Here is a 12,515-nt window from a genome sequence, read left to right on the forward strand (position 1 = left end):
TCCTCGATGGGTTGTATGAGATCTTTATCTTCACGCAATCCCACGGATCCATATCTAACCCCACATAGAACTCTCACGAAGACCATGGTTTAGTACACAAAGTGTAATGGACAATGCTTACCATACCATGGATCACTTGATCCCTCTCGGCACATCATGTACGCTTGGTTTGTTGATCAACTTGATTCACTCCTTGACTTAGTCTTGATCAACCTTGAGGCGTATCTTCTCTCTTCATAAAGATGATGTCTTGAAGGTAAACATGAATGTTCCCACAATCTTCTTCTTCAAGACATGCTTGCAATAAGCTCAACTCTCACATGACCAATCTTTGGATAAATTCCTGAATGCCACCTAGGTCATCTCATAAACTCCTTGAAACCAACAAAGTGACTTCAAGAAATGCCTATGAACAAGTCTTTTGAATATAACACAAGGCATCCATTACTCCATAGGTATTATCATCAATTACCAAAATCAAACATGCGGCCACAATGTTCTAACAGAGTGAAGATACAACCGCGAGACGTGACATAGTTAATTTTCATCTAGATGAGAGTCTAATTTAATTTTTGCGATCTCTTCCAACAAAAAACACATTGACCCCCAAGTTTGCAGATGCGTTGAACACATGAAATTGCATGTTTGGTGATGTAAAATGCAACTAACAAAAAAATCATGAATTTGAAATAAACAAGTAAATAATAGAACAAAAGGAAAATAGGAAAACAAAAAATAAAAAATAAAACAAACAAAAAAATAGAAAACCAAACAAAAACTTATACAAAAATGGAAAGGGACAAACCCCCCAAACCCCAGCCAGGGCAATAAAAAAAAGAAAAATATAGCAGCCCATACGTGGAGGGGTGAAGGCAAAGCCCACAAACAAAGAAAACACAGGGGGCCTACAGTCATAGAATTGAAAAGGGGGCAGACAAAATTATTAGTTGAGGAATACACGCAAACGAAACTCTAGGGGAATACATGTGACTCGATCCACGGCAGGCAGCAATGAAAAAGACACGAATCTTAACAGCAAGAGCATATGGTTAGGGAGTTAGTTGAGACATCACTAAAATTTATCTAGATGTTGTTTTTTGGGGACGCTAGGCGTCAACCGGCTGATCCCTAGCGCGGATCCATCAGTCTAACAGCCGTTATTTAATTAGTTTATTTATTAAGGGACGTGCTACGGGTTGCAAGGTGTTAGATTTATCGCATCGTGTGAGCTGAACATGTCTTCATCACCGCAACACGCGTTTTGTTGCAGAATTATTTCTGCAACATAGGACTTGTTGTAGATTTTTTTTGCAATGTTTTTTTGTTGCAAAAAAAAAAAAATTTGCACCTTTGCTTTTGTAGCATTTCTTTTGCAACTGAGATATTGTTGCGGGAATTTTTTGCAACACATATTTTGTTGTAATATAGACCCATTGTAAACATTGCAATACCGTATATGTTTCAGAAACATAGTCCCTTTTATAGAAGTGTGCTCGACGAAGGACAATATAGGATCCTCACTTGAACGTGTGTCATGCAAGGGAGGTGGCGGAGGCGCTGGTATGCGTCGGCCGACGGATCTTCTTAAAAGATCCGACACCTTGAAAGACATATGATTTTGTGGATTGAGTGGCCGAGCATCACCCTCTACTATTGCAACATAGATCGTGTTGAGAAATTTTTCTAAAACACGAATAGTGTTGTACAATTTTTTTTGTAACATGACTTAAATTGCAGAAATTTTACAACATAGATTAAGTCATAGATTTTTTTTCAACAAAGGTCTTGTTACATTTTTTTTTCCTTGTAAAAGGTCTTGTCATAGAAAGTTTCGCGAAAAAAGTCTTGTTTGCAGAAAATTTACAAAAGTGCAAAATATTTTCACAACAACGGTGTTGTTGCAGAATTATTCCGCAACAAAGCTATTGTTGTGAAAATTTATATACGTCTTTTCACAACAAGAGATGCTCATGCAAGTCAAAGCTCTGCAACTATCTTAGGTGGTTTTCTACAGGGCATGGTGAACACATAAGGCTATATGGACACGTGGTAGAAGATGAAGACGATTGCTATTTGGAAGTAATCCACCTGTGGGTGTTAATCATTTTCCTTAGTAAATCTGTATATAATAATGATGATGATAATAATAATAATAATTAACAGTAGTAATAATAATAATATTGCCCGCTATTATTTTGCGTGGGGATTCAAGAGCGCAAGTGGCATGCACACAATACTTGCATCTTCCATTCCATGACCAGAGGCCCGGCCGACCATGTACGCCGTCGACGAGAGGGAGGCACACAGGGCCTCTCCTTTTTACCGGGCCGTTGTGCACGCCGTTGACGGGAGGGCAGACGGCCAGACGGCGACCGGCAGTTGCGCCCGGAAATCACGTTGCCACGGCCACTTTCTCTCCAAACCCCCCAACCACCTTGCCTTCTCACCTGATCTCCGTTTCACAGTGCATCCACCGTACACTACCACCACGGACAAGCGCACATTCCTGTCCAGCCAAACCACTGCTGGATTAAGGTTTGCTGCTTTGCTTGGTACGAGGAGGGGAGCAGCGGGAGGTCGAGGACGATGGTGCTGGCGGAGAGCATTGGCAAGTACAGGGTCGGCCGGACCATCGGGGAGGGCGCCTTCGCCAAGGTCCGGCTCGCCGTCGACGCCGAGACTGGCCGCTGCGTCGCGGTCAAGGTCATCGACAGGAGCACGGTGCTCAGGAACAACCTCATGTATCAGGTACCTACGTGTCCGGCCCGGCTGTTGTTTCTGTGAACGATGCTCCGCCGTCCATGGAGCAGAGCATTCCGTGACGGCCTCTTTGCTTGTTCTTGTTAAAGGTGAAGAGAGAGATCGGCGCGATGAAGCTTCTCAACCACCCCAACATAGTCAAGATACACGAGGTAGCTGCTCAAATTCCTTCACCATTCCATCCATTGCCCAAGCATGCAGCATTGGCAGGACTGAAGCCTCTTCCGTGCCTTACTGCGGTTACATTCACGCAGGTGATCGCGACAAAGACCAAGATATGTCTGGTGATGGAGTATGTTCCGGGAGGGCAGCTCTCCGACAAGCTAGTAAGACCTTCATCAAGTAACAGTTCTCGGTTATTGTTCAGCTGATTTTCCTTACGGTTTCTGAGTTCTTTCTGGTTAAGAGTTACCTCAAGAGATTGGATGAGAGGGAAGCGAAGAAGTACTTCTACCAGCTGATTGATGCTGTGGACTATTGCCACCGGAGAGGCGTCTTTCACAGGGATCTCAAGGTCAATACATTCCCATTCTCCCGTAGATAACTGCATGTTTGGATATAAACTCTTTTTCATCCCTGACGATGCGAACTGGTTGGCGTTCTTGCTTGATCATCGCTCCGTCTATGGTTGCCACACCACTGAGTCATTCTACTTTTGAGAGTGTCAACAGCCTGAGAACTTGTTGCTAGATAATCAGGGCAATCTCAAGGTATCCGATTTTGGCCTCAGCGTGCTACGGAAGGTAGTAAGAACTTGCAAAGGGCTATGGGCTCATTTCATTTCAGTTGTCGATGATTCAGATTGATCAACTCCGAAACTTTGCATCTAATTTTCTTCCAGCCAGGGCAGTTGCTATCCACATCTTGCGGCTCTCCATGCTACGTGGCTCCTGAGGTATTCGAAAGATCATAGCGCTCCAGCAAAAATAAGAGCATGGCATGGCCTAACTACCCAAAGTTGCATTGTACATGCCACAAAGTTTCAGTAATTTGCATTGCCAACTTCTAAATTTTGATGCTCTGGTAGGTGATTCAGCACAGGACTTACGATGGGGCGGCCGCCGACATCTGGTCATGCGGAGTGATCCTGTTTGAGCTCCTTGCTGGTTATCTGCCATTCCAGGACTGCAGCTTGATAAACTTGTACAGAAGGGTAAGCACAAAAATCCAAGTGTCTGATGATGCCTTTCGCTTCATTACACCTTGCTGATGTGAGGTTTCAACTGACAACTATTGTCGCAAAGATATCTCGAGCGCAGTATGCATTACCGCAATGGATAACGCTGCCTCAGAAGAAGATTATCTTGAGGATACTCGATCCATCTCCTATAACGGTAATCCTATTAGAAGCATTAGACCAACACATGTTCTTAATTACTAGCATGGTCATCTTACAATTGTGGTGTAGAGAGCGAAGATAAATGATATCTTCGATGACGAGTGGTTCCAAGAGGGCTACAATCCATCAGTAAGGAGAACTGAGAGTGATTATGGTGATGATTGTGTTGATATTGATGAGACTGGCACAAATAGTGATGGCAGCCACAGCACAGAGGTAAGAGTAAATAAACACTGCTCTGGAACACAAATCCACATATTAATTTCCTTCACTCTGCACCAGTCATTTCCTACCTTCAATTGCCAGGACTTCCCTTTTGTCTAGGTAAGAGAAGCTGGGGCAGCAAATCCAGAGCCTGAGCAGTTCATCAACGCGTTCCGGTTGATAGCGACGTGCAGAGATCTCGACTTGTCAGGACTCTTCCAAGAGCAGGTCACTGACCATATCCTGTCCAATTTGTTTCATATGTATTTGACCTACATCAACAAATGGCTCTAGCTTGTACCTAAATTTCCGGTGGCTGGCTTGGCTGATGATGCATGATCACCATTCACTAGAAAACAAAGCTCGGCTCGCCGCACTCGGTGCAGGAAACACTGGAGATAATCACAGCTGCAGCCCGGGATGTGAGTTTGTCAGCAAGGAGAATGGGCAGCTCCATGGTAATTAGCTAGAGCTTGGCAATATTTGAATTCAGCTTCTTGAACATCACAGGTCAAGTTGTGATCCAGGGTTTTCAATTTTGGCACAGGTGAAGCTTCAGGACATCAGATTGCTATCAAGAAGCATGCTGGATCTTACACTCTCGGCCGAGGTGAAGTACCATCCCATGTATTCTCTTCTACCACTGAAGATATCAATACCATAAAATTTTCCATTTGAAAAAAGTCACTGGATGCACCACTGACTTGTGGGATCTGGAATATTAGCCTCACTACAAGTGGCATTTTCAAAACTGACAGATTCACGCTGTCATCTATCTAACTTTGCTTATCTGAAAAGTGCAGGTGATCCAGGTGACACCAGCACACTGCGTCGTCGAAGTGTCCAAGTCCAGCGGTGATCTGAGAGCATACAAAGAGGTATGTCAATATGACAATACGAATGCTGTTTGTTTCATTTCATTCTGATCTTATCTCAAGGAAACGTGATGCACAGTTTACTGATGATCAATGCAACTCTATTGCATTCAACGCATGCAGTTCTGCACAAGCCTGTGCAGATTGCTCAAGAGGCGGGTGCAGCAGCATGGCAGCTCATCTGATTTGGAGACCAACCTAGTCTGAGTAAAGGATGACTAATTCTGTCAAGAGAGCAAAACAGCCGAGGTGGCATAACCTGCTAGGAGAGCTTACAACTAGGCCATTTCGTTGGCAGGCAGCCTCCCCTTACACCGAGGACTTGATGCTCGAAGATTTGTAATGCTAACCTGGTTAATCGATGCAATCTCTCTTTCCCATCACGAAGGAAATATGAGCTATCATTTCAACAACTGAAATTCGAATCAGAGCATCTAACAGAAACTTTGTGGTATATAATTACCATTCCACCACAGAGGATCATTTTCTTTATACTTTTTGTGAGTCATAGGCATTATTGTATCACTGCTTCCATAACAGAATGGGATTTATTTACATGTCATAACGCGAGGAAACATAGCAACATGTCTGGGGTATTCGGAACCAAGAGTGAAGTACCCAGCTCAGTGATCACGTTGCCCTACTGCAATGCTTGCATCATGATTGAGCGATGAGAGAGCTGTTGCTCATACAGTGACCTGAATATCTGATATTTGGCATCATGGTATTTCTTCACCCTGGGGTCCGAAGATGGATGCACGACCTACAAAAAATAATACTTTTGGTTTAGAAGCAGCAAATGAAATATTGAAGATTCTAATTAAGAATGTATGCAAATCAAAATGGACAAATATGACATGTTCTCTAGGTTGTCCAACGGCAAAAAAATGGAGCCAGTTAATCCATGTATTTTAAATAGGAGGGATTGGGGCATACCTTTCCAGCTGCATTCATTGACTTCATTGCATCGTGAATACCCGAAAACTTCTTTGCAGCAACAGCACCCAGAACAGAAGCACCTAAAAGTACAGACTCATTCTCTCTAGGAAGTATTATTGGACATCCTGCAAAGAACAAATAAATTTCACAGAGCGGGGAAGAAAGGAGATGAAGAGGAGTGAGTAGGTAACTGCACGAAAAGGAGGCATACCGATGATATCTGCATGCTCTTGAATATACAAGGAATTCTTTGCGAGTCCGCCACAGGCAAGAAGAGTGTCGATCTAATATACATGGAACAAATATTATTATAGGCATCCAATTATATACCAAGTTACTCTCCGGAACCCTTTGTCGAAAATAAGCACCTTGTGTCCATGAGCATTGCAATGCTCCACAATATGACGAGTTCCATACGCAATACTCTGAATTGTTGCTAGGTACAAAAGCGCTAAATGCTTTTCACTAGTATCAAGTGTCAAGCCACAAATCACTCCTTTGGATTTTGGATCAGCAACAGGGGACCTGGCCATTAGAAGCAGCATTAGAGTCAGCCGCATCAGGAGTGTGTCATTTTGTGTCAGGTAAAACATTAACCAAAATATTGAGAGGGGGAGGGGGGGTCACAAATTAACTGTGTGCAACTGATAAAGCTGTAATTTCAGCATTCTGGTATAAGATTTAATATCCTAGGAACAAACGAGTCTCACTGATTGTGTTATGTTGTCATATTTGTTAGTAGCTGCATACATCTAATTTGAATGGCAAGAGAAGTTAAGTACTTTAATAAGCAAGCTACATAGAAGCTGACAAAATACATCTGGTTTCACCCTATGCAGTGAAATAGTTGCTATATATGTCAGAGATAAATAAATTTTCTACTACGGTTGGTTGAGATTCAGGAGAGGAAAATGAGACTGTTTTGTTTGGTCTGATGGTCTGAGATCTTGATGTGTCACATTGCAAAAATGTAAAGAAACGAAGACCTAGATAACTAGAATTCCAAGCACAAAAAAATAATAAATTTCTTACCGGTTTCCATGAAAATCTGGAAGGACATGCATATCTTGACTCAAGGCAGATAGAAAGGGGATATTTTGTTCATGTGACATCGAAAGCAATATCTTGTTCAACAACTCAAATATGGACACACCTGAAAATTTTCAGAAGAAAATTACATGCATTTTACAGGGTACAATCTAATAAATAATCTGCTTGAGCAAACATGAAACTTACTCTGAGAAGCAGCATGATTAGCCAGAAGGGGAGCAGCAGCATGGTTTTCGACAATGTAATCAAGTAGCGCACCAGTTGCGCTTTGACCACCTTCTGTGAGCCAATACTCAGGAATCATCGCTGAACATTGAATCACAATATAAGCATCAACCAACATGTTCCACGATAGATACTAGAGAGCCAAGGAATAAAGCAGAGATGCTGGCCATAAATATACGGAAGTAAATACATGAGGGCAACTGTACCAGACCAAAATGGCCCCCAGACACCAGGAATAAATAATTTGTTCTTTGAAACAGCCATGTGGCATGTGGATGTCCCACAGACCAAGACCATGCGGCGGCAAATCGCTTCTTCATCAGATACTGAAAACAAAATGTTCATCTATAAATGAATAAGTTATAAAGTAGTTTCCATAGGAAAAGTACAGATGAATCAACACTAACAGTCATCTTTAGATTCTGCCTCTGGCACACTTTCCATTACTCCAACACCACCGGCATGAGCATCAATAAGTGAAGTTCCAACAGGTGTCCCCGGAAGCAAGCCTAACTCCTGAGAATGGGATTCAACCAACATCAAATAGGCAATTACATAAAATAAACAGCAGATGCATTTCTGCTGACACAAATAGTATATAGAAAGAACCTACATAATGGGTCACAACATAGTTTATAAATGACGCAGTTACTATAAATTCAACTTAAGCAAAGCAATTTCAAATCAAAAGCAACATTATTTTTGCTTGCCTTTGCAGAAGTAGGTGTCAAACCAGAACCTAGAGGATGGCCTGGAAATGCAACACTGCGTCCTATATGTTGCATAAGAGTAGTGTTGTAATAGGAAATCAATAACCATAAATGGCATGTTGGTTTAATGCCGGAAGGGGGAAATGAACAATTGTTCAACCTATTTTTGCACGATTCCCTTCAACAAGGTCTCCCAAGCCTATTTCTTCCCAAAAGACATCGTCCCATCCACATGCTTGCATATCACATGAATCTGATTCCTTCCACTGGTCCATGTGTGCGTGTCCAAGATATGTCCATTTGCAAACAGTTGTGCATAAGCTGCGGGTGTCATCACCAGTTGCTCTAGAAAATGAACCACCAAAGCAGAACATGTTATGAAAGTCAATGCATAACTTACAGCAAAATCAGACATAGATAGTGAAAACTCACCTATATGCTAACCAGTCACTAAGGTCCATCCACCTACATACCATAGACCAGGACTCTTGCAGATTTTCCTTTACCCACAAAAGCTGAAAAATGCTTTAACGTAAAAAAAAAGTGATACTAGCAAGGGAGATAATCAAACAATACACAATGGTATTAATTGCTTAACAACTTTTCTCATAAAAAATATTTTGGAAAGATCAAACTTATGTATATTCATGCTGTAATCAACATCATTTTAGTGACTTCCTAAAAAATGTCCACGTTTGTTAATTTCTTCAAACCATCTCCAGTTGCAGAGAGTAAACATTGCGATTTTCAGGTTTCAAAATGATAAAATTCTGATTTGCCAAGACTGGGAAATGAAATTTCCAGAAACATAGTGTGATTACCATTATCAGGCAATAAACACAATGATTGACATTTCCAACAGCATGCTCATATTCTTTTAAAAATCATGAATCAGGAAGTCAAGAGTTAGCACAATCATGATGCAAACCATATTGCATGAAAAGAGAAGCAGATACCTTTGGAGCTTGCATTTCTGGAGATACGCCCCCACCACAGTACTGCAATACCGGTGAATTGCGAGCATTAATTCGATCAGCCTGGTCAACAGCCCTATGGTCCATCCACACGATGATGTTCCTTCTTGCATCAGCACTCCAAGAAACCGAAACAGGGGAACCATCAGCATCAACAGCAACTGCAAGCAACACACTATGTTATTATCAAGTCGGTGAATTCCGAGTCACCTGAAGACACAACACTTCCCATTCGGAAGTCAACTCAAACAGCTCATATGGAGAACAGGGCAAACCAAGGGAGCAAGTAGCGGCGAATCCAAGGCCAGCGACATCCTCAGCTGCGACATTTGCAAGCGAGCACGCAGATTTTACAGCAGTGCACACCGCAAGCCAGATATCTGTCGATGATTGCTGGTGTGCACCGCCCAGAATTAGCAAGGTGTTACTTGATTCATTTGAAAATCATGCAATACACTAAACGGATCAGAGGTTACTAACCTCGATGCAATCTTTCTCTTTCCATATCTGTATCGGGCTGCTCGCTGAACCCAGCAGCTTACCCTTCTCATCGAAGACACCTGCATCAACAGCCAACAAAGAATCAATAACACCAACCTAATTACCTGCTACGCCTGCCAAGAATGAACTCCTTTCTGGCTTTCTCAAGGCCGGGTATGCCCAGTGTCAAGAATGCTCTGTTCACACCTAACTTAAATTACCCTTCATCACATCCGAGAGAACGATTGAGGGAGAACTACAGGAACAGCACAGCTCCTCCCATGAAAACAACATTTAGTTCGTCACTCTGAGTGGACAACTAGTAATACTCTTGAGTAATTAAAAAGAAATCCTCGGATGTGAAATTTCCTCCAGAATATAAGAGTTGCTTCGCCACAGAAGCAGCAGTGCTAGTGCTAGCCTACTCGCGAATCAAGAAACAGCCGAAGTCTACCTAGTAAAAAATAGTCAAGAAAAAGGGAGGGCCGTTGGATGAAAGGATTCAGAGGGTGACGAGCCTGCGCGAGCGCTCCCAGTGCCGACGTCGACGCCGAGGAAGACACCGCCGTGGGACATGCTGCCGGCGGCGACGAGCGGAGGCGGGGAGCGTCCACGTGGGCGTGGCCTGCGTCGCGTGCGTTTGATCTGATCCGTTTGCGCTGGCCCAGTTGTCAGAGCAAATTTTGCACCCCGAGAGGCTGAGAAGTGAATAATAGTTGGGGAGTGCTGTGCGCGGGCTTTCGGCCGGCCGCGCTCGGGCCCGCACAATCCATCAACCCGCGCGTCTGCACCGATCTACCAACCCCGCTCGTCCGTATCGTTGGATCCCTATGCAACATTTTTTTCCCCGATGCAGCAAAATTTCGACGTGATGCAGCAATTTTTTCAACATTTGCAACAAAAAATAAAATTTATATAAAAAAAATATCTACGTGATCGTAGAAAAAAAACAAAGTTGATGGTGCATGGTAGCAAAAGTCAAACCCCGGTTGTAACAAATATTTGCGTGACGTGTATGCAGCTTTTTTAGTGAACGGTTGCAGCAAACAATAATGTCGGTTGTAGCAAAAATTAACACGGTTGTAACAAAAGAAAAAACATCGATTGTAACGAAAAAATCCGACGAACTGAAGTTGCAACCAAACGTATATGCAGCTTTTTTACTGCACAACTATAGCAAAAAAATAATGCTTGCAGCAAATATGACGTTGGTTGCAACAATTTAAACAAAAAATGTTGCATGCCTAGTCAGCGGACGCGCGCGGTCGCGTGCGGCTGACCGGCGCCCCGGCCAAAAACGTTTCCCATAATAGTTTGGCTCACACAAAAAAGCAGAAAATGTTGCAAATCCATGTGATCCCCAAACAAATGCTAAATCCATTTGATCCCCTGGAGTTGTTGACATTTTTTATGTCGCGAGTTAAGTTAGATTTAATGAATTAGAATGTTTGTGGTTTGAACAGTCCGGTAAGATGAAAAACGTTTGAAAGAATTTGTAGATTCCGGTAGACCGGGGATTTGTTGTATCTAGGAGGCCAAACTTGATGTAGTTGATCATTTTATGATTATGTAATGCTTTGGGCCATCGTATGATGGCTTCTCGTACTTATCGGTTGTTGGAACCAGGGGTGGTATCATTTTGGTGTGAGATTCCTCGGTGGCACACATATCTAATCACATGTGTGATACAAACTTCATCACAACCTATGTGGAGCCAACGGAGGGCTTGACTTGGTGGCTATATGTGGTTTACGGACCGCAAGAAGACCAGGAAAAAGTTAATTTTTTGGAGGAGCTTTCGGCACGACGCCTTCTTTGTCCTGGTCCGTGGCTTCAGATTGAAGATTTTAATCTCATTTTGCAAGCGACTGACAAGAATAATATCAACCTGCACAGGAGGAGGATGAGCAAGTTTAGATGATTCATTGATTCCAACGGTTTTAAGGAGCTCTTTCTGCATGGACGTGCATTCACTTAAAATAATGAAAGAGAGGTGCCCACGCTCACGAAAATTGACAGGGCGTTGGTATCGGTAGACTGGGAGTTGGACCACCCGGATTGTGTGCTACATGCACTATCCACGACCATGGCAGACCACTACCCGCTGCATCTAGCTTTGGACGGTCACATACAGCCGCACAGATGATTCCGTTTTGAATTGTTCTGGACTAAACTTGAGGGTTTTGACGAGGTCGTACAGGAAGCATGGACTTGTGATCCCAACATTATTGACCCCTTCCTAAGACTGGATCTCTTGTTGCGGAAAAAGCGCATGACCTTACAGTGTGGGGACAGACGAAAGTGGGCAACATCAAGATTCAGATTGCGGTTGCCAACTAGATCATACTTCACCTTGATCGGGCAATGGACCATAGATTGTTACCGGATGGAGAACGTTGGTTGTGGAATGCCCTCGAGCTCACCTCTTTGGGCTTGGCTTCGCTGGAGCGAACGATTGTACAACAAAGGTCACGCATTAGATGGCTTGCTAAAGGAGATGCAAATACTAAGTTGTTTCACCTAGTGGCTAATGGTCGAAAAGTCAGAAACTTCATCCATGCGTTGCACTTCGATGACGCAGTCATTATGGACCAAGGTGGAAAAGAAGACGCTTTCTTCATGGCTTACAAGGAGCTACTTGGCACTTATCATGCAAGGGAGCACTTGATCGATCTTGACTTCCTAGTTATGTCGCCGTTGGATCTTCATGAGCTTGATGATATATACACGGAGGAGGAGGTGTTCACGGTCATTAAGAGCATGCTGGTAGAGCGAGCTCCAGGACCAGATGGATTTGTTGGTTTGTTCTTCCATAGAGCAAACGCGGTTGATGTAGTCGAACGTCTTCGCGATCCAAATCGCAAGCCGACCCACGAGCCAATCACGATCTAGTGCCGAATGGACGGCACCTCCGCGTTCAGCACACGTACAGCTCGATGACGATCTCCACCTCCTTGAT

The 12,515-nt window shown here is 43.2% G+C and overlaps 2 protein-coding genes across 7 annotated transcripts; one reads left to right on the plus strand and one right to left on the minus strand.

Moving 5' to 3' along the window:
• The first annotated feature begins 1,996 nt into the window (after positions 1 to 1,996).
• On the plus strand, positions 1,997 to 5,911 carry LOC123401821 (CBL-interacting serine/threonine-protein kinase 21). Of its 5 annotated transcripts, none has more exons than XM_045095672.1 (14): positions 2,001 to 2,748; positions 2,850 to 2,912; positions 3,015 to 3,086; positions 3,167 to 3,274; positions 3,432 to 3,503; positions 3,602 to 3,655; positions 3,788 to 3,913; positions 4,005 to 4,094; positions 4,169 to 4,315; positions 4,424 to 4,531; positions 4,657 to 4,761; positions 4,851 to 4,913; positions 5,107 to 5,181; positions 5,258 to 5,911. In XM_045095672.1, the coding sequence occupies exons 1-14, from the start codon at positions 2,587 to 2,589 to the stop codon at positions 5,378 to 5,380; spliced, it is 1,368 nt and encodes a 455-aa protein (XP_044951607.1). In that variant the 5' UTR covers positions 2,001 to 2,586; the 3' UTR covers positions 5,381 to 5,911. The 5 variants fall into 5 exon arrangements, with proteins under 5 accessions (XP_044951608.1, XP_044951605.1, XP_044951607.1 ...); XM_045095675.1 differs by having other exon boundaries at positions 2,005 to 2,748; positions 5,302 to 5,591; XM_045095670.1 differs by having other exon boundaries at positions 1,999 to 2,748; positions 2,850 to 3,086.
• LOC123401819 (FGGY carbohydrate kinase domain-containing protein) lies at positions 5,614 to 10,237 on the minus strand. Of its 2 annotated transcripts, none has more exons than XM_045095668.1 (15): positions 10,075 to 10,237; positions 9,557 to 9,636; positions 9,352 to 9,469; positions 9,059 to 9,237; positions 8,535 to 8,617; positions 8,263 to 8,447; positions 8,103 to 8,164; positions 7,800 to 7,908; positions 7,599 to 7,718; positions 7,354 to 7,473; positions 7,150 to 7,270; positions 6,486 to 6,642; positions 6,329 to 6,401; positions 6,115 to 6,242; positions 5,614 to 5,941 (listed from the first exon to the last, which is right to left on the minus strand). In XM_045095668.1, the coding sequence occupies exons 1-15, from the start codon at positions 10,130 to 10,132 to the stop codon at positions 5,819 to 5,821; spliced, it is 1,716 nt and encodes a 571-aa protein (XP_044951603.1). In that variant the 5' UTR covers positions 10,133 to 10,237; the 3' UTR covers positions 5,614 to 5,818. The 2 variants fall into 2 exon arrangements, with proteins under 2 accessions (XP_044951603.1, XP_044951604.1); XM_045095669.1 differs by having other exon boundaries at positions 8,535 to 8,602; positions 10,075 to 10,236.
• Between the last annotated feature and the right edge of the window lie 2,278 nt (positions 10,238 to 12,515).

Source organism: Hordeum vulgare, chromosome 6H (assembly GCF_904849725.1).
Source record: "Hordeum vulgare subsp. vulgare chromosome 6H, MorexV3_pseudomolecules_assembly, whole genome shotgun sequence".
Taxonomy (NCBI): domain Eukaryota; kingdom Viridiplantae; phylum Streptophyta; class Magnoliopsida; order Poales; family Poaceae; genus Hordeum; species Hordeum vulgare.

Excerpts from the sequence above, each read along its gene's own strand:
- LOC123401819 (XM_045095668.1), bottom strand. The coding sequence starts at position 10,132 with ATGTCCCACGGCGGTGTCTTCCTCGGCGTCGACGTCGGCACTGGGAGC. Across the intron at positions 8,448-8,534 it reads AGTGACTGGTTAGCATATAG|AGCAACTGGTGATGACACCC; the intron begins GTGAGTTTTCAC and ends TTCATTTTCTAG. Across the intron at positions 7,474-7,598 it reads CTGGGGGCCATTTTGGTCTG|CGATGATTCCTGAGTATTGG; the intron begins GTACAGTTGCCC and ends TTCAATGTTCAG.
- LOC123401821 (XM_045095670.1), top strand. The coding sequence starts at position 2,587 with ATGGTGCTGGCGGAGAGCATTGGCAAGTACAGGGTCGGCCGGACCATC. Across the intron at positions 3,275-3,431 it reads TCTTTCACAGGGATCTCAAG|CCTGAGAACTTGTTGCTAGA; the intron begins GTCAATACATTC and ends GAGTGTCAACAG. Across the intron at positions 4,762-4,850 it reads GGAGAATGGGCAGCTCCATG|GTGAAGCTTCAGGACATCAG; the intron begins GTAATTAGCTAG and ends ATTTTGGCACAG.